Source organism: Muscardinus avellanarius (assembly GCF_963383645.1).
Source record: "Muscardinus avellanarius genome assembly, chromosome: 18".
NCBI lineage: Eukaryota > Metazoa > Chordata > Mammalia > Rodentia > Gliridae > Muscardinus > Muscardinus avellanarius.
In genome coordinates, this window is record NC_137804.1 from 31,651,930 (window position 1) to 31,672,805 (window position 20,876).

Here is a 20,876-nt window from a genome sequence, read left to right on the forward strand (position 1 = left end):
CACCTTGTTGGGATCCCTTCTCAGATCCTGGCCAATCACTGTGCCTCGGAGCCACTTGGTGTGACGGCCACGCTGTGGCCACCCAGTTGGAACTGGTGGTGGCCTAAGTGTCATGGGCAAGGAGAGGGAGGGCATTTTTTTCCCCTATCCATGTGTTATGGTTTAAAGAAGACACTATATTTAAATGTTTTTGAGATTTAGTACCTGCTTTTTAGATACTGCCTACCACATGAACTCTAAAGCTGTCTGTATAAATGTAAAATATTTATAAGATGTACAGACTGGAATTTGATTATTTCTCTCTTTTAAGAATATAACTGAAGCCGGGCGTGGTGGCACACACTTGTAATCCCAGCATTCGGGAGGCTGAGACTGGAGGATTGCGGTTCGCAGACAGCCTCAGCTACTTAGTGAGGCCCTCTGCAACTTAGTGAGATCCTGTTTCAAAATAAAAGAATAAAAAATGGGGCAGAGGGTGTAGCTCGGAGGTCATATGCCCCTGGGTTCCATCCCCAAACCCGGAAAAAAAAAAAAAAAAAAGAATATAACTGTAGCCGGGCGTGGTGGCACACGCTTGTAATCCCAGTACTTGGGAGACTGAGACAGGAGGATCGCACAGGTTTGAAGCCAGCCCCAGCTACTTAGTGAGGCCCTCCGCAACTCAGTGAGACCCTGTTTTAAAATAAAGAATAAAAAATTGGGTAGGGGGTGTAGCTCGGAGGTCAAATGCCTCTGGGTTCCATTCCCAGACCCACCAAAAAAAATGCATGTAGAATTTAAAAAATGATTAAAATTAAATATTTTAATATTTGGTTTGGAAAAGCATGTTATAACATGGCTTTGCTAAAATATGTTTTCACTAAAAAAAAAAGGTAAAGTAGCTGTGGGACCTCAAGCTCTAGAAGCAGCCATGCTTGGAGGTGGGTGCCTGGGGGCATGGCCTTGGGAACTATCTCCCTCACTCCCTCCTTGCTTTCTCTGCTTTCTGCCTGAGGACTTGTGTGTGTATATATATATACACACACACACGTGTGTGTGTGTGTGTGTGTGTGTGTGTGTGTGTGTGTGTATCTCTTTCTCTAAGTGTTATGTGTCAAGTTTGGATCCCAAAGGGGAGAGTACGACTGAAGCACTGTCTGTCCACAGGGCCCGTGCTCTGGCTGGCTGGGGGCGAGTGTTATCACACCCTTGGAGATGCCAGGCAACTGGGTTGTGGGGAGTGCTGGGGACCAGGCTGAGTGTGCACACGTGCCATACACACATATGTGCACGTGCAGCCTTGTCTCTCATCCCTCAAAGGCTGGGCCAATTTCCTCATCTGTGCCACAGTTCCCAGGGGACCCCGGCTACTCACTTGGAAAGGCTTTCTGTGCTACCTGCTTTGGGGAGGTGAGCTGGCTTGCCCAAGGGGACCAGCTGAGGACAGGAAATCCACCTGAGGCCACTGGACAGCGAGGCCGTGCTCTCCATACCGTTCTCCTTGGGGAGAGATGGGAAGGGGATGGGTGATACTTACAGTCCCCAGGCCACCACTTGGCAGCAGTCTTCGTGGGGCTGTGGATCACAAACTCCTGGGTGGCTGCATCATAAGTGGCTTCAGTCTCCAGGCCTTGAAGGTATGTCCCTGGGAATCAAGGAGTGCTTGTAGGTAGGCCTGGGCCCTCAGGCACCAGCCTGAATGGAATAGGGTGTCAGTTCCCCTCTGTGTTCTCAGCCATCTCTCCCCTATTATCTGTGGGCCGTATGGGAACACACAGGGATGTATGCTGATGCTTCCAGAAGAAATGACTTGCCCCATGGGGGGGGGGGGGCGTGCAATATATTCGTGCCAGTTAGAAAAAGGCATTCCCATCCTCAAGACCCCGGACTGTCACCTGCTGGTATGTTTTCAAATTAAGTATTCAAGTCCATGAGATGTGAACTGCCCTTGGGAGTTATACAGGGCACAACCCAAGCACTGCACGTGGCAGCCCTTGCTCACCGTGTCCTAGTTCTGTCTGGGCGTATGTTGTGATGATCTGGAAGTCCTCACAGAGCGGGCCCCATTTGGCAATCTGCTCCTCTGAGCCCAGGCTCCGAAGGGCATTCATGAAGACATAGTGTAAATTTAAGGCCATTTCTCCGGAAAGAGCTCTGTGTGGGAGAGATGCTGTGGTTAGTAGCCTGTTGAAGACAGGGCACAGGTGCCTTGGCCTGGATGCAGGAGGGAGGGAGCTGCCATCCTGTTGCTCAATAAACTCTGCCTCTGTTGGGGAAAGTGGCTCTTGGGGCTGGGGTTGCAGGGGTCCCAGGTGGATTCCTCTCTGGTGGGGCTGCCCCAGAGTGAGAACCTGAAAGCGTAGAGAATTTCACAGCCATCCTCCGCCCAGCCGAAGCGCCGCGCTATCCCGCGTACGTATAATCTCCTACGCAGGGAGGCCCCATAACGCTCATTCCGGGTCATGAAATAAATGTCCTTGAGGTTTGACACTGGGTCACTATAGATGAGGCTTTCTGAAAGGGAAAGAAAGCAGAGGACTTGGGGGCTTGGGTGAAATTTCTGGCACTCCCGAATTTTCTTACTCACCTGCCTTATGGACCTGGAAAGGAATTTAGACATTATCATCATTTTACAGATGGGACTGTTGAGGCCCCAAGGTAGGAAATATGGTCTAAGGTTACAGAAGTATGCAGTGGCAGAACTAAGACCAGCTGCCTAGGACTCTTCTGTCAGTTATGTGGAATGTCTATTACGCCTTTATAGTCCAAAAGAATGAATCTCTGGGGCTGGGGGTGTACCTCAGCGGTAGAGTGCTTCCTGGCATGTGCAAGGCACTGGGTTTGATCCCTAGCACCACCAAAGGGGGGAGGGAGATTTAGGGCCCAAGGAATGAATCATTTCAAAGGCCAATTTTTATTTAAGGTGCATCCGCTAGTGAAAGACTTTTTTTTTTTTTTTAAACCCAGGAGGATTCTACCCCTGAACTACACCCCCAGCCGATTTTATTCTTTATCTTGAAACAGGGGCTCCCTAAGTTGCAGAGAGCCTCACAAGTTGCTGAGGCTGCCCATGAACTTGTCATTCTTCTGTCTCAGCTTCCTAAGTACGGGGATTACAAGTGTGTGCCACCACGCCTAGCTGAAGGCTGAAAGCTCTTCTAAGATGTGGGGGCAGAGCAGACATTCAACCCCCAGCCTCCTCCTACCAACTTTCCTCCGGAGCATGGTGTTCTGGGCACCTCCGTCGAGGATGTTGATGAGTCGCTCCACGTCGAAGGACTGCACACACCTCTCACTGTCCATGTCAGGGTGCACTCGCTGGCTCCAGGCGTCTCCCATCGACACTCGGTGCACTGGGCTACCCATCCTGCTCTGGGTCTGCCTGCTGCCCAGGAAGGTTCTTGGCCTAGCTGCTTCTGAGGTTTGTTCTGAGCACGGAGCAGACACAAGATCCTGTGTGCAAAAGGAAGGGCCAGAAGTACCTGTCAGTAGATTCCCACCTGCCCCAGCACCCCACTTCCCCATAGCCACTGCTGTGGCCAGCATTGCCCAGGCACAGTATGAGTCATTGTCTAGTATGTATTATTATTTGTGTGTGTGTGTGTGTGTGTGTGTGTGTGCTATTGGGGTTCCTGGAAACCCTTCTACCTCCGGGCTACACTCCCAGACCTATTTTTATACATTTTTATTTGGAAACAGGATCTCTTAAGCCAGCAAGGCTGGCATCGAACCTGCGCAATCCTCCTGTCTCCGCCTCCCAAGCGCTGGGATTACAAGCGTGCACCACCACGCCCGGCTAGTATGTATTCATTTAATGCATGTCAGCCAAGACTTGTTTGGGGTCTGACTGGTGCTCCTGCTGCAGTTCGTGTTATGAGTGTGGTCTGGGGGTCCTCATGAGGTTGGTGGAGGTCACATGGGAACAGAGTGCCCTTGGAGAGGTCGAGTGGCCCCTGGCCACACAGCTGGAGGTGGCCAGGATTGGGTGCGGTCTGACTTCAGAGCACATGCTGTTCACATTGTGCTGTGGCCACGCTCCTGTGGAGACCTTGACTTCCCAGTGACCTGCTCTCCAGCCCCCAGCTCCTCCTGCCCCATTTCTGTGAGCTCTGAAGCGTGCTATGTGGGGAAGCTTGCTCTCTGCCTGGGAAGTGTCTCCTGGGACCCAGTGTGTCCTCCATAGCTGGGAGAGCCCTGACTCCTCCAGGCAAAACTCCTGGCCTCTCAGGAGCTGTCATTCCTAGTCAGATATGGTGGCACAGGCCTGGAATCCCACTCCTTTGGAGGCTGAGACAGATGGGTTACAGGCTTGAGGCCCACTTCAGCAACTTACAAGATCCTGTTTCAAAACAAAAACTAACGACGGGCATGGTGGCACACGCTTGTAATCCCCACGCTTGGGAGGCGGAGACAGGAGGATCGTGAAGGTTCGAAGCCAGTCGTGCTGGCTTAAGAGACCGTTTCCAAATACAAATATATATAAAAAAAAATAGGTCTGGGAGTGTAGCCCGGAGGTAGAGGGCTTCCAGGAACCCCAGTACCACACACACACACACACACACACACACACACACACACACACACCCCTAAAAAGGGCTTGGAGATAGAATGCCCCTGAGTTCAATCCCTGGTGCCAAAAAAAAAAAAAAAAAAAGGAAGCTCCCATCCTTCACAGAGAGGCAACCATCAGGTGCAGTCTGTCCTGCTTCCCAGGTCTCAAATTCAAGTTGCTCCTCATCCCCTCCTTGGCTGCCCCCAGCCACCATCACTGTTCACACGGCTTGTACCTCTTAAGAGCCTGTTCTCCCAGCTTCCAAGGTGGGCTGTTGGGTGCAAGTCACATGGTTTCTTGCCTAGCATGAAATCGGCTCCTCGATGCCCTCTGTGTGGGGGATGGATTCTCTGCCACGCCCGCCCACCCTCCCCATTTGCTCCTGTGCTGGGAGCCATCTTGGCTGCACAGCTGAGATTACCATCTCGACCGGCTCGGCTGTGTACACAGTGCGGGCTGGGTGGAATTTGTCCGCAACTGGACAGGCTTCCCAGGGACCTGACAGAATCAATAAGAGCGTGGACTTTGATGTCTCTCCGTCTGCTACCGTAATGTTTGGTGTTTCTGTCCTCTAGGCTTGTCCTGTGACTGCCCTGCTGTCTTTCCTTATCTTGACTCATGACAATTTGCTGGCTCCTGTCTGCAATTTTTTTTTTATGATTTCTTGTTTAAACCTTCTATAAAAGAAAAGCGCTGGCTGCAGGGGCGGGGGATTTGCACTCTCCTCCTCCAGCCACCCACCCCGAATATTAAATATTACATAGAGTAAATTTCTCTAAATGATCATTTCTGACTCTGAGCCATTTCCATGTGAGAGAGACTTCTCTCCAGTGGCAGCTTTCAGCTGCAGCCTCTGTGCAAGAACACGGAACGAGTAGTGTCTGCGAGTGTCCTGCACTGAGCTGCCTCCGCTCGCCTCTGCCCTTCGCCCCTGGTGTCCCAGTGAGCCCCAGCATTCGCCCCACGTCTCTGAACTGGGAAGAGCACCCCTGGGAAGACCAGGAACCCCTTGGGGAGTTATTAGTGCTAGGGACATTTTGATTTACTCACCCGAGGCAGTGAGCAGGTGGAGGGGGCACAGGGTCCCAGGAGGCCGGCCGCACGCCTCCGCCCCGCTCCTTCCCCTCAGCCCTAGGAAGCGCTAGGCTACCATTAGACCGCTTAAGAAAATTTTATTATGAGATTGCTTATTTTTTTGGTTCTAAAGATTGAACCCAGGGTGTTCTAACTCTCATATACAACCCCAGCTCTGTTTCATTTTTATATTGAAACAGGGTCAGTAAGTTGTTGAGGCTGGCCTTGAGCCTGCAATCCTCCTGTCTCAGCCTTGTAGGTATGTGCCACCATGCCTGGCTCAGCATAGTATTTTTATTGGTGCATTATGATCATTTACAATAGTGGGATTTGTTGTTACATATTTGTACTTGTATATATATAATTTGGTCATTTCATTCCCCAGTCCCCCCACTTTCTTTCCCCTCCTCCCTCCCCTGGACCCATCCCTCTACTTTACTGCTCTCCCTTTTATTATCCCGAGACACCCTTCGCTCTTTCCCTTTTTCTCTCTAGCTTTCACATGTAAAAGAAAACATAAAGCTTTGGTTTTCTGAGCCTGGCTTACTTCACTTGACATAGTGCCCTCCTGTTCCATTCATTTTTTTCAAATGACATTATTTGTTCTTTGGGGGGGGGCTGCAGAAGATTGAACCCAAGAGCATTCTATCTCCAAGCTACAATCCCAGCTCTATTTTATTTTTATTTAGAAAAAAAGGTCTCGCTAGGTTGATGAGAGTCTCACTACTTGCTGAGGCTGTCCTTGAACCTACAATCCTCCTGTTTCAGCCTCCCAAGTACTGGGATTGCAGGCATGCACCACCATGCCCAACTGATAATTTTGATCTTTATGGCTGAATAAAACTCCACTGTAGCCCGGTGTGGTGGCACACACTTGGCTTGTGTGCCACCAGCATTTGGGAGGCTGAGACAGGAGGGTAGTGCTTCATGGCTAGCCTCAGCTACTTAGTGAGGCCCTCCGCAACTCAGTGAGACCTTGTTACATAATAAAGAATTTAAAAAAAAATGGGGCTGGGGGTGTAGCTTGGAGGTGGAATGCCCCTGGGTTCCATCCCCAGTACTGCAAACAAACAAACAAACAAAGAAACAAAGAAACAACTCTATTGTGTATGTAACACATTTTCTTTATCCATTTGTCTGTTCAGACACCTAGGCTGGTTCATAACTTGGCTATTATGAATGGTGCGTCTATAAACATGGGTATGGATGTATTACTATACCATGCTGACTTTAATTCTTTTGGAAAGATACCGAGGAGTGGTATAGCTGGGATATATGGTGACTCCATTTTGTGTGTGTGTGTGTGTGTGTGTGTGTGTGTACGCGCGCGCGCGCGTGTGTGTATGTTGCATTCTACTTCCAAGCTATACCCCCAGCCCTATTTTTATTTGGATACAGAGTCTCACTAGGTTGCTGAGGGTCTTGATAAGTTGCTGAGTTGAGGCTGGCTTTGAACCTGTGATCCTCTTGTCTCAGCCTCCCAAGTACTAGGATTACAGGTGTGTACACCACACCAGGCCTTGGTGGCTCCATTTGTTATGACCATTTTATAGAGAAGACAGGGGCTTTGGGAAGGGAGGGACTTTGTTAGTCACGGCACAGATAGCAAGTAGGATTCCTGTGCAGGTTTCTGAAGCAGGGCTGTGGGAGCTGACAAGGAGCCTGTCCACGAAGTCCCCATCACAGCCTGGAATCCCGCTGAGCCACCTATGTGTCTCCTCTGCTTCTTCCCAACACCGTCCCCCTCCCAGCCCCCTCATTCTGACTTCCATTGTCGGCTGCCTGTTCCCACCCCCACCGCACCCCCACCTCTGCCCAGCTGTGCCTCTGCCCAGGGCGCCCTTCCCCAGGTGTCACAGATACTGTGACACCCCAAGCCCGCCACAGTCCTGTCTTCACATTATTCCACTTATTCTACTCTTATTCATTCTCATTCTCTCTCTCTCTCTCTCTCTCTCTCTCTCTCTCTCTCTGTCTCTCTCAGTGGGGAATGAACCTAGAAGCATTCTACCTCTGAGCTATACCCCCCAGCCCTATTTTATTTTTTATTTGAAAACATCTCACTAAATTGCTAGGCTGGCTTTGAACCTGCAATCATCCTGTTTTAGTCTCGCAAGTACTGGGATTGCAGGTGTTTGCCACCACACCCTGCTATTTTTATATTTATTCATTATTATTTTTTGTGGTACTGGGGATTCTACCTCTAAGCTATACCCCTAGCTCTATTTTTATTTTTATTTCTTAAAATAGGGTCTTGATAGGTTGCTGAGAGCCTAAGTTGCTGAGGCTGGTCTTAAACTTGTGATCCTCCTGTCTGAGCCTTCAAAATACTGGGGTTACAGGTGTGTGCTACCATGCCAGGCTTTTTTTTTTTTTTTTTTTAAACAGGGTCTCGCTAAGTTGCGGAGAATCTCGCTAAGTTGCTGAGGCTGGTCTTGAACCTGTGATCCTTCTGTCGTAGTCTCCTAAGTACAGGTGTGCACCACTGCCTCCTAATATGCAAGATAATGAAATCACTTATTACATTTTTGTTTATTGCTGTCTTCCATATAAAGTATAAGAGAGCAGGATCTCTGGTTCAGCCTAACGTTCAGTGCAGGGCCTTCCTGCAGGAGGCTCCTGGTTAAAAAAAAAAAAAAAAAAAAAAAAGCCAGAGAGAAGGCAGCACTCTGAGCCGCGGCCTGGGCCATCCCCGGTGTCACCTTCTCAGGGATCTCCCAGTCCTTCCCCTTCCCTGACTCCCGGACTCACCTCTGTCCAGAGCGAAGGCCTAGGCTAGACTGACTGCAGGCCAGCTCTCCCAGAAGTGCAGCCCCTTCCCCTCCCCCCGCGTGGCTGGTGCAGAAGTCTGATTGCACCGCTGCAGGGTGACTCTGCTGGCTCCAGCCGCAAGCGCCTCTCCTAACTCCCAAGTGCCAGGTGGCCTGTTGTTCCCGGCAGGGGAGCTGCCCTGGGAGGTTTGCTGGGATCATGCAGCCATCCAGTCTCAAAGCTGGGGATTTCTTTGAGCTGGGGATTTCTTTGAGACTTGTGCTCAAATCTGTGTACCCCAGTTGTTTCCAAAATGAACCCCCTGCTTGGTCCTCATGGCTCCTCTGCTGTGCCTTCCTTCAGGGACTTCAACCTGTTTACATTACAGGAGTCTGGCAGGCTCCCTTCAGGTCAAGCTGTGGCAGAGGATTTTCTCCAAGGTGAAAGGATTTCCCCCTCTCCTGGCTTTCTGCTATGAGACCTGGCTTGTGTTTGCAGAACACCTGCAGAATATTGCCCGTTGTGCTGACAACCCCTAGGGGAGCCTGCGCTCCGTGCGTGGGATGGGTGCTTAGAGGTTCCTTTACTTTTAGCAGCCCTGGGGGATTAGAAGCCAGGACAGCTGGGTGCAGACGCAGCTTGCCATTTTGCTGGTAAGGAAACCTTCCGAGACTGGTTGTCACATGCCCCAGTTTGCACAATAGTTGAATTACAGACCTGGAATTTGAACCAAGTCTTGGACAACAAAGGTAATCTATTAGTACATCTGTGCCAGATTGGAACAAAGATAAAGAGAGCTGGATTCTTGTCCTGGTAGGACATCTGAGGCCGAGTCCCGCCTGGTCCCTGGGCTGTGTCTAGCTCGTGTCAGCAGGAGGCTTGGGGACTTATCACCAGTAGGTCCTGCTGGTCCTGCAGGGCCTGGGCTCGGCAGCCCCCGTCACTGGTGGCAGTGCTGCCCACAGGGAGGTGTCTGCAGCGTAGGTGGCCTTCACCTGCTGCTTGGAGACGGAAGTTCTGGCCTCAAATCTGACCTTGGCTAAGGACGGGTCCAATCGCTGCTGATGCAGAATTACTTAATTTGCCTCATAGTTTCCACATCTCAGTAAACTTGCTTTTAAGTTATTTTTCCATCAACTTTGGAGCTGGCCTGGCTCTGGATATTTGGATGTGATCATTTTAATTGCACCAAACTATTTAGTTGTACCAAACTATTAGATTCTTTAGGATAAAAAAGTGGGTTTGTTTGTTTGTTTGTTTGTTTGTTTTGTGTTTGTACTGGGGATTAAACCCAGAGGCACGCTACTGCCAGTCTATACCCAGCCCTTTTTTAAAATTTTCAAGCAGGGTCTCCCTAAGTTGCTGCGGGTCTTGCTAAGTTCCAGAGGCTGGCCTTGAATCTGTGATCTTCCTGTCTCCTGTCTCCCAAGTATTGGGATTATAGTTGTTTGCACTGCATCTAGCTTTTTTTTTTAATTATGAAAAATTTCAAACCTGTGGGAAAGTAGAAAGAGTAATATAATGAACCCACGTGTACTTAATACCCATCTTTAATGATGAGCGTTTCATATCTTCTTGTTTTTTTGTGTGTGTGTGTGGTTTGGGGGTGAAACCCAAGGGTATTATACCTCTGAGATACACCCCCACCCCTATTTTATTGTTTTATTTTGAAACAGGATCTCACTAAGTTATGAAGGGCCTCACTAAGTTGTTAAGTCTAGCCTCAAACCTTCAATCCTCCTGTCTCAGCCTCCCAAGGACTTGAATTACAAGTGTGTGCTACCTTGCCTGGCTGTCTTCTTGGTCTTTAAGTTTTTATTTTGAAATAACTGCAAAAATTTGCAGCACATGGTTCAGAGTTCCAATATGCCCTTTACCTGACTCCCTCTGTTAGGGTCCGAGATGCGCCCCCTTGCCCAAATAACGAAGAACTCACCGAGGATGTAACACACAGGCAGAGTTTTTATTATGCTGCAGCTCTTTTGTACTGGCTAGCCAGTGGTCGAAGCTCTTTTACAAGCCCGCCTGTGGTTTGAGGACTGTCCGGGTGGCTACCAGGGAGTGCCCTGGCCGAGCCAACGTCCAGCCTCACCAACAGAGAGCGAGTGGTCAGAGTCGACCCCGAGCACACTTCAGGCTCTATATTTATAGCCCCTGGAGGGGTGGTTACACACGTCACAGCCCGCCAAAAAGTAGGATACAACCAATCAAATAAAAAGGTAAACAAGTACAACCAATGATTTCAAAAGAAAGCACACACACACTTGAATCACAGCAAATAGTTTTAAAGGACAGCCTTTCTACGTCACCGCCCGCCAAGGAGTGACTTTCTCTTTCATGCTTGGTTACTATGGCAACCTTCAGCTCGAGTACTGACCGTTTGAGGAACTGTCCGGGTGTTTCCTTTAGATAAGGTTGTGGCGAGCTTGGGACTCACTTCCAAGAAAAATAGCTTCACTCTCTAAACTACTTTATACTGTTTTAAAATATTTCAAACTTTAGTAATATCCTTAAAATAATTTCTAATAGTAACTTAGGTTTTAAAATAAAACAACTTTTAACATTAAGGTAGCTGGGATATAAGCAAGCAGTTTCACAGAAGCCAGAACTCAGGCAGTTATCATAAGCAGGAACTTATAAGTTGTACTTTATATTTGGCAAGTGGGGTTACCGAAGCAGAGACTCGCAGTTTTATTTTAAGTTAATTCTATGTCTTCACATTTTAATTTTATCAGGAGAAGGGAATGTTTCCTCACAGCACTCTTACATGTTTTGTTACTCTCTTACTTCTACAATGGTCCTACTTTAATTCTAATATCCTGCTTTCTTATTTCTCTTCCTGCATTCATTCACCTCAAATATTAACATCTTCTATAACCATGGTCCAATTAATCAAGCAATTAACAATGACACATTACTATTAACTAATCTTCAGAATTTATTTGAATGTGTCAGAGTATCTCCAAAATCAGCTTCAGGTGCAGTGATGTGCTAGAAAGACTCTAAACTCAGAATGTCTACACTTGTGGTTGTGGCTTGTTATAGCGAAAGGATGCAGATTAGAGTCACAAGGGGAAAAGTGCCAGGCGTGGGGCGCGGAGCAGGTGAGACGCCAGCTCTCGGGGGGCACAGACAGCCTGCAGTTCTCCAGCAATGACGTGTGCCTACACCAACTGCTTGGGACGCTCACTTGAGTCTCGATGTCCAGTTATTTTGTGACCAGTCCCAGAGGCACGGGATGCTGGTGTGGCTGACCTTGAGCCCCTGCAGAGGTCAAACTGAGAGAGTATGGTCCCAGGGTTGCCTATAGCAATAACTGGTAGGAGAGACTGCCTGGCTGGCCCCAAGCCCCAGGTGCACAATGCCACTCTTTTCAGGTAGGAGAGCCTAAGATCTCAGAGGTTGTCTCCCAGGGCTCCTCAAAGGCAGTCTTTTCTTTGGCATGTACAGGGTTTGAAATACGGTAAGTTAGCCCTTTACTGCACACTGAGTTTTACCAGTTTTCCCACTAAGGTCCTTTCACCTGTGCAGGATACAACTTAGGACCCCATGTTGCATTTAGTCACAATGTCTATACCAAATTATATGGTTCTTTCTTTTTGTCTTTTATGAACTCAGAACTCAGTACTTTGAAGAATATTGGTCAGGTAAATGTCTTTTTTATTATTTTTTATTTTTTTTAATTTTTTATTGGTGCACTGTATTCATACATCAAAATAGGACAAAAACTTGTGTAGACAGGTAAATGTTTTTTAGTGTGGATTTTTCCTTCTCTTTTTCCTCTCTCTCTCTTTCTCTCGCATGGTATTGGGGATTGAACCCAGAAGCATTCTACCTTCAAGATACATACCCAGCCCTTTTGATTTTTTTTTTTTTTTTTTTTTTTTTTTTTTTTTTTTTTTTTACTTTGAAACAGGATCTTATTAGTTGCAGAGGGCCTTGCTAAGTAGCTGAGGCTGGCTGTGAACCTGTGATCTTCCTGCCTCAGCCTCCCAAGTACTGGCCTTATAAGCATGCACCATAACATCCAGGTACACTTATTTTTTTTCTTCTCAGTACTGGGGATGGAACCCAGGGGCATTCTACCTCTGAGCAACACCCCCAGCCCTATTTTTATTTTTTATTTTTTATTTTGAAACAGGGTCTCACTAATTTGCAAAGGGCCTCACTAAGCAGCTGAGACTGTTGGCAAACCAGATCCTCCTGTCTCAGCCTCCCAAATGCTGGGATTACAAGTGTGCACCACCACGCCCGGCTCGTAGTTTGTCTTTTAACCTCTCTACTAGACATACATGATTTGCATACTACTGTTGCAGAATTAGAATATCCTTAATTTGACTATGTTCTTATATTTACCAGTGAGTTTTATTCTCCTAAATGTTTTGAGAAAGTCTTTATCTTTTCTTTTTTCTTTTTTCTTTTTTATTTGTGGTACTGGGGATTGAATCCAGAGACATTCTACCTCTGAGCTATACCTGTGCTGGTATTGAGAAATTGCTTCAAAATGTATTTGAAAATAGCTTTGGTATTAGAAAGTCAGAGCTTGGCCACAGACAAGCACTCAGACAGGGAAGGGACCTTGCAGAGTTCCAGGCAGCAAGGGGGATTAGCAAGGAAATAGAGGGAGCCCAGGGCCTTTGCATTTTAAAGGCAAGTAACTTCTAGCAGACAGACTAGGATGTGGGAGGAGGGCACAAACCTTCAAGAGATACCTGCTTATCGAAGTAACACATTTTAGGGGTCTTAAAGATTTGAGCTAATACTTATATGAAGAAGACTTTTGGTCAATCAGGATGTAAGATAGTGAATCCCTGCATCAAAAGATTTGCCCCAGAGAAGGGGCGGATCTAGTTGGGTCAGAAGATTATCAGTTGAGCAAGATAAACAATTATGTATCTTTATAAAAACTGTTCTGTATCCAAAAACTTCCTTAACTTATTTTCAAGTTACTCCACTACACTCCCTCTGGTGTAGTGCTTCAATTTCTGTTTCTTCTTTCTGTCTTTGTAATAATAAAACTGCTTAAGCTAACAGAACAAAAACTGGGCTGAGAGTGTAGTTCAAATGCAGAATGCCTCTGGGTTTAATCTCTAGCACCTCCCTCTCCCACACAAGAAATCTGTTGACAGCTGGATTGCACTCTTATCTTCTCTAGTTAATTTCAGGAAACTTTCTTTGTCTTTGATTTTTGATAATTTGATTATAATATGTCTGGGTGCAGTGTTGTTTAAAGTGTATTTTATTTGATATAGTTAAGATTCCTGTACCTAGCCCGGTGTGGTGGCGCATGCTTGTAATCCCAGCATTTGGAAGGCTGAGACCGGAGGATCGCAGTTCGGGGACAGCCTCAGCTACTTAGTGAGGCCCTTTGCAATTTAGTGAGACCCAGTTTCAAAATAAAGAATAGACGGGCATGGTGGCGCACGCTTGTAATCCCCGCGCTTGGGAGGCAGAGACAGGAGGATCGCGCAGGTTCGAAGCCAGCCGCGCGCGCTGGTTTAGGAGACCCTGTTTCCAAATAAAAGTGTAAAAATAGGTCTGGGAGTGTAGCCCGGAGGTAGAAGGGCTTCCAGGAACCCCAGTACCACCAAAAAAAAAAAAAAAAGAATAAAAAAGAGGGCAGGGGTGTGTAGCTCAGAGGTCGAATGCCCCTGGGTTCCATCCCAGAACCGCAAAAAAAAAAAAAAAAAAAAAAAAAAAAAAAAAAAAAAAAGATTTCTGTACCTGAATGTTTATGTCCCAGATTTAAGGAGTTTTCTGTCATTATTTCTTCAAATAAGCATTGGTTTTTACAATCTGCTTGAGTTGTATTTCCCTCATTTGCTACTACCCCCCTACAAAAAAGTCTTTACTAATACAATTTCACTACTTGTCAAAGTCTATGAATATTTCCTGTGGCCCTAAAATCCAGTAAAGATGAAAATCTTCCTAGGTTAATAGATTATCTTTATAATATAATTTCATCTTTCCCACCCAGAGGAATACCTCTGCTTTTATTTTTAGTATTTTAATACTTTTACTTAAATAAATCACATATTTTGAGTTAAGTTAGCATTCATATAATTTATAATACTATTTAAAACATTATATTGGACATTGTCCTTTTTTTCCAGCTGGGCACTCCAAGGTAGGCATTGCACAGATTTCTGTGACATTATCTTATACTCTGCTGCATTAGGAATAACAGGTTCAACAATGGTACAGAAATGAAGTACCCCCAAGACACGGCCAGACACAGGCTATTCCTCCTTTATACCGAGTCCACGGCTGGATGCCAGGCTGTGCAGGACAGCTGTCTATGTGGACACTTAATGGGCCAGACTGCCTTGATTTTGTGCCCACCCATCTTACCTGTGAGCCTTCACACCTGCAACCAAGGGGAAGAGAAAGAACTGAGGGCTCCGGGGCTTCTGGCTGCCTCCGCCCAGAGGGGCTGTCATTGTATTTGGGTTTCAGTGACCAAAACTAGTGACAGCATTCTGTCTAAAGGTGAGGGGGCTTAGAAAAAGTCTTCTAACTACCCAGGAAGGAGAGGAAGGGAAGCCAGCTACAACCACATTCTTGGTTTCTAGGAGCCTGAGGGGTTTGGCTTATTGGATTAAAGTAGGAGGAGAATTCTTAAACAGGGGAATTTTAAACAGCTGCGTAAGCCAGCATGGTGGTGTATGCCTGCAACCCCAGTACAGGACAGGAGGGTCATAGGTTTGAAGCTTCAGAAACTTAGTGAGACCCTGTTTAAAAAAAAAAAAAAAAAATAGGGTTAAAGCCGGGCATGGTGGCACACGCTTGTAATCCCAGCTCTTGGGAGGCTGAGACAGGAGGACTGCACAGGTTCAAAGCCAGCCTCAGCTACTTAGTGAGGCTCTCAGCAATTTAGTGAGACCCTGTTTCCAAAATAAAAAATATCTAAAAAAAAAAAAAAAAAGGTCTGGGAGTATAGCCCAGAGGTAGAAAGCCTCTGGGTTCCACCCCCAGTACTACCAAAAAATAAAACAAAACAAACACAACAATAGGGTTGGGTTTGTAGCTCAGAGGTAGAATGATCCCTAGGGCACCCCCCCACACACACACACACAAGTTAGATGGTGTGGGGGTACTCAGAGGTAGTATGAGAAGGTAGAGGGGGACGCCAAGCGAGGGCTGGGAGGAGTTGGGTGTCTGGAGGTGGGCCAGCCACGGAGTGGAGCAGTTCATACTGGATCGGCTTAGAGACAGAGAAATACAAATGAGTGCAAATAGGGCTTGGAAGGGTTAGCAAGAAACAGAGGGAGGGACGCTTGTGGAAAAAGGATAAATGTAATTGTTAGTTTTTTTTCTTTCTTTCTTTCTTTTTTTTTGCTGGTTCTGGGGTTCCTGGAAGCCCTTCTACCTCCGGGCTACACTCCCAGACCTATTTTTACATTTTCATTTTGGAAACAGGGTCTCCTAAGCCAGCGCGCGCGGCTGGCTTCTAACCTGCGCGATCCTCCTGTCTCTGCCTCCCAAGCACGGGGATTACAAGCGTGCGCCACCACGCCCGGCTAGTTTTTTTTTTTTTTTTTGTATTGGAGATTGAGTCTAGAGACATTCTAACTCCAAGCTTTATCCCCAGTCCTATTAATTTTTTTTTTTTTTTTTTTTTTTTTGTGTGTGTGTGTGTGTGTGTGGTACTGGGAATAGAGTCCAGGGGCCTTCTACCTCTGGGCTATGCTCCCAGACCTATTTTATATTTTATTTGGAAACAGGGTCTCACTAAGTTGCTGAGAGCTTCACTAAGTACCTGAGGCTGGTTTTGAACCTGCGCGATCCTCCTGTCCCAGTCTCCCAAGTACTAGGATTACATGTATGTGCCACCATGCCCGATGTTTTTTTTTTTAATTATTTTTATTGTTATTTTTCTTTATTTTGAAATGGGGTCTTACTAGGTTGCTGAGAGTCTTGCAAAGTTGCTGAGGCTGGAAGCAAACCTGCAATCCTCCTGTCTCAGCCTCTCAAGTACTCAGATTACAGTCGTGGACCACCACGCCTGGTAATCATTAACTCTTACTGAGTACTGACCATGCCTCTGGGTACTTGTGAAATACTTTTTATTTGTAAACCTAGCCCTCTCAAAAGCCCATGGGGCAGATGTTGTTGCAATCCTCAACTGACAGAGGAGGAACAAAGAGTTATAAAGTAACTCATCCAAGGGCATGGTGGTAGAGCATTCAGGAGGCTGAGACCGGAGGATCACGGTTCATGGACAGCCTCAGCTACTTAGTGAGGCCCTCTGCACCTCAGTGAGACCTGGTTTCAAAATAAAGAATAAAAAAATAGGGAAGGGGGTGTAGCTCGAAGGTCGAATGCCCCTGGGTCCCACCCCCAGACCCGCAAAAAAAAAAAAAAAAAAGTAACTCATTGCGGTGACCTTGCTGGGGTGAGGGGGAAGCTGGATCCCCCAACACCTACAGAATATGAAGTTTATCCGCTTCAGAGCCTGGAGCCTGGGCTCTTGCTCCGCAGGCTTACCTCTTGAAAGGGGAGAGAGGCAGGACGGGGAGTGGCCGCCGGGCTCTGGGCAGGTCAGCCAGGAGCTGAGAAGGTGCCCAGGACCGTCTCTCCCTCGCTCCTCCCCTGTGCTTTCTGGACGGGGGTTGTAATGTGAGCCCCTGTGTCCCTCTGGTCACTGACTCTCCTGTTTTTTGTGAGTGGATGGGCCTCGACCAGGCCAGCATGTGATGTTACGGTGAAATATGTTTGGTGTGTGAGGGGAGAAATAATTCCCCCAACACAACCACACAAACAGAAAAACCGCAGGTTCTTGTCCTGAGCTAAGGATAGGTATACATAGCTTGGACACTTGCTGAAGATTTAAAGAAGTTTATTAAAAAGATAGAAATACAAAAGACAGTTAAAGCCCCATGCCATTCACAAATGGCATGTGAATGGCATGGAGGGGGGGCAACTCGAGTGAATACACCAAAAAACCCCTGCATGCTGAGTGTTCTTATCCTGACCAAGTCTGAGGCAGGTCCTTTGATATGTAGATATGTTGCCCTATCTCTAGCCCAGTTTTTTTGCTGTCTCCATCCCAGCCAGACCCGCCCCCTCTGATGCAGGGGGGGCAGCCCTGTCTCATGGCACAGACCTCCACACCTTTTGTTCCCAAGATGTGTTAAGTTGCTTCTCTGGGATCTGGGATTTCCTCCCATCCTTGAGGCAGTTTGTCTCTCTTTAGAAATGTAAAGAGCCCAAGCTGGGCGTGGTGGCTCACGCTTGTAATTCCTGCGCTTGGGAGGCAGAGACAGGAGGATCGCAGAGGTTCAAAGTAGCCTCAGCTACTTAGTGAGGCTCTTAGCAACTTAGTGAGACCCTGTTTCAAAATAAAATATAAAATAGGTCTGGGAGGATAGCTCGGAGGTAGAAAGCCTCTGGGTTCCACCCTCAGTACCACCAAGAAAAAAAAAAAAAAAAAGTAAAGAGCCCTTTTCTCTGGTTCCTGGCTTTCTTTACTTTTCTTTAGAAATGTAAAAAGACCCTTCTTCCGGACACTCCTGGCTTTCTTTGCTACGAAAGATATATTTTCAAAATTGGAAATCTTTCCCAATACTGGTACATTAATACATTTTGAAACCTCTTCCCAATACTGGTACATGTGAGAACCATGTGGGGGAAAGCCCACCAGGCTTTGGCAGGCTCACCGAACGTTCTGCAGACAGATGGGACAGCTCCAATGCAGGCACCACGTGAAACGCGCCTCCCCGTGGCCTCCAAGGGCAAGTGCTACCAGTGCAGGACAACCAGGCGGGTGTGGTTCAGGTAACAGGAGCAATGATAACACGAGGTAATCCCCACAGAACATCGAGCACAGTCCCTAGAATCCATAAGTGATTTTTTTTTCCTTTTTGTTATTTTGGTACTAGAGGTTGAGCCCAGGGACATTCTACCTTTGAGCCCCCAGCCCCATTTCATTTTCTGTTTGGAACAGGGTCTCCCTAGGTGGCTGAGAGTCTCACTAGATTTCTGAGGCTGGTCTCTAACCTGTGATCCTGCTTTCTCAGCCTCCCAAGGACTGAGATCACAGCATGTACCACCACATCCAGTTAGGTGATCTTATTACCCACAGATGTATAAGATGGAAATGGGGTCCAGAAGTTGCCCAGGCTCATGACAACTGGCAGAGCCTGGGCCCCTGCTACTCGCAAGCCCTGTAGGACTGCAGCTGAGCAGTCCCTGGGACTAGCTGCCCAGAATACAAGAGCGTACTCCTGCCTTTTCAGCTAGCATATTGTTCTGAATATAGAACACCGTGCAACTCTTGCTCCTTGGGCATGCTTGAATGCTCTTGGCATTTGGTGTTAAAAAGGTTTCTTTTTTTTCTAGCAAACTCTCATGATTGCTAATAACACTGTAAGAGAGAAAAATATTTTTCTCCTGAGCCATCATGGTGTGTGTGTGTGTGTGTGTGTGTGTGTGTGTGTGTGTGTGTTTTGTGGTGCTAGGGACTGAATCTAGGGAGAGCCTCATGCATATTAGGCAAGTATTCTACTACTGAATTGTATAATTATATCACCAGCCCTAATATTTTCTTTTCCTTTTTTTTTTTTTTTTGTACTAGAAATTGAACTCAGGGGTGTTCTACCATTGAGCTACACCCCAGCCCCTTTTATTTTTTTTTATTTTGAAACAACATCTTGCTAAATTGGTGAGGATTCTGCTAAGTTGCTGAGGCTAAAACCTATGATCCTCCTGTCTCAGCTTCTCAAGTACTGGGGTTACAGGCGTACACCATGACACCTGGCTTCCTCTTAGTTCTTATATAGGCTCTTTGGCTGGATCTAGGAACTGAGTTAATACAAGGCTGTTTAAGAAAAACATAAGTTTTATTAAATTTACATATACCTGGAGATCTATACAAGAGAATGAAGTCTGAAGAAATGACAAGAGCCTGATGATATACATATATATCTGACTGGAGATTGAACCCAGGAACATTTTACCTCCATTTATTTGGAAACAGGGTCTCACTAAGTTGCGGAGGACCTCACTAAATTGCTGAGGCTGGCTTGTGAACTCATGATCTTCCTGTCTAAGCCTCCCAAGCACTGGGATTGTAAGTGTGAGCCACCATGCCCAGCTGCTTTTATACTTTCTAGTCAAAGGAAAATCAATGTGTGAAGGCATAGAGGGTAGATGGCCCTCTGGATGAGGTAGTAAATTCTAGGATGTCACTAAGAGGTACATGGGGCATGTAAAAGCCCATGGAAAATAAGAGTTGCTTCAGCAAGTTTATTTATCTAGGTTTATTAGTGCAGCCCCAATTCCCAGGCTCTGGTGAGCGAGGCTATTTTCCTGCCTTGGTATGGGGAAGATACCCCTCCTGAAAGAATCTTTATGGCTTGATGCATGTTGGAAAGACAGGCCAAGTGGCCCTTTCTGAAGTTATAGTTTCCCGTGCTGTTCCAGCTTGAAATAATCAATATACCAATTTGGCATGTAAAGATGGTACATTCTTAATTCCTTCCAGAGGAAGTGTGTAGATGTTGACAGTTAAGCTGCAACCTGAAGAAAGGGAGGAGGCGCAGGCTGGGTGGCTCTGAGGAAGCCACCCCCCAACACACACACCAGGCTGAGGACCAGGCTGTGCAAAAGCGCTGCAGCAGGGAGCCCGAGCGATGTCCACAGGGCAGTCGCCCTCTGACCTCCACGCTCCTCAGCGCACAGCCTGCTGACAGCACGGTGGACACTCCAGAGATATTTGTTGAATTTGCAGCATCCAAATTCCAGTGCTCAGACTGGTGACAGGTGTTGGGAAATGTGGGGCTAAGGCATGCATGGCTCCACAGCAGGAACAGGTTTTTTTTATTTTGGGGTAAAATCTGGGAAGGGGCAACTGAGAGTCAGGGGCCCCTTCCTTACAGACCTGGGGCTTTTGGGAGGGAGGGAGAGAGGGCAGGAACTGTCCTGTAGTCCTCCAACTCATGGGTTTAACTGCAGCCCAGTGCAGGTAGATGTATGAGGCTGGGGGCAAAGGTGGGTTAGGAGCATTTTTTTCTGCTACTCCTGGAGTCCTTTGTTCTCGACCTCCCCGCAGTCAGATCCCACAGTGCCCACAACATGCGGGTAGAAGGAAGAGCCCAGCACTGCCGCTGGGGCCCCTGCTAAGGGTCACTTTTGTCTTCACTGGCAGTGGAGGGGTCAAGCCACAGGCCTCACACGGCCAGGCCAGTGCTGTGCCACTGGGCCCTGGTCCAAGGTTTCCGGTGGAAAAGAGGAATTCAAATTTTACCATTGTCTGAAGGTATTTCTGGGCAAGCAGGATTGGCCTTTTGTGTCAGCTAGGAGCACATTTGACTGCAAGTAACAGAGACTGAGTAACAATGGCTTACAGAAACAGGGCTTTATTTTGATTTACAAGAACCTGGAAATGGACAAGGGCCAGCACTGACTTGGTCAAAGAATGATAGGGCATCTATCTGATTCTCTTGGCCTTTCTTTCCTGTGGCAAATGGCTGCTGTGACACCGGATAGCTAACCCTCACCCTCCTTCATGGCAGGAAGA

The 20,876-nt window shown here is 47.2% G+C and overlaps 1 protein-coding gene across 1 annotated transcript in view; it reads right to left on the reverse strand.

Moving 5' to 3' along the window:
* The window catches only part of ACOX2 (acyl-CoA oxidase 2), a gene marked incomplete at both ends in the record, with an annotated part of 44,538 nt that extends 41,193 nt beyond the window's left edge, over window positions 1-3,345 (reverse strand). Inside the window, 4 exons of the mRNA XM_080715814.1 lie at window positions 1,517-1,624; window positions 1,982-2,133; window positions 2,331-2,493; window positions 3,186-3,345. Of these exons, the coding sequence (XP_080571940.1) occupies window positions 1,517-1,624; window positions 1,982-2,133; window positions 2,331-2,493; window positions 3,186-3,345 (583 nt within the window). The remainder of the gene's footprint in view (window positions 1-1,516; window positions 1,625-1,981; window positions 2,134-2,330; window positions 2,494-3,185) is intronic.
* Window positions 3,346-20,876: the final 17,531 nt, after the last annotated feature.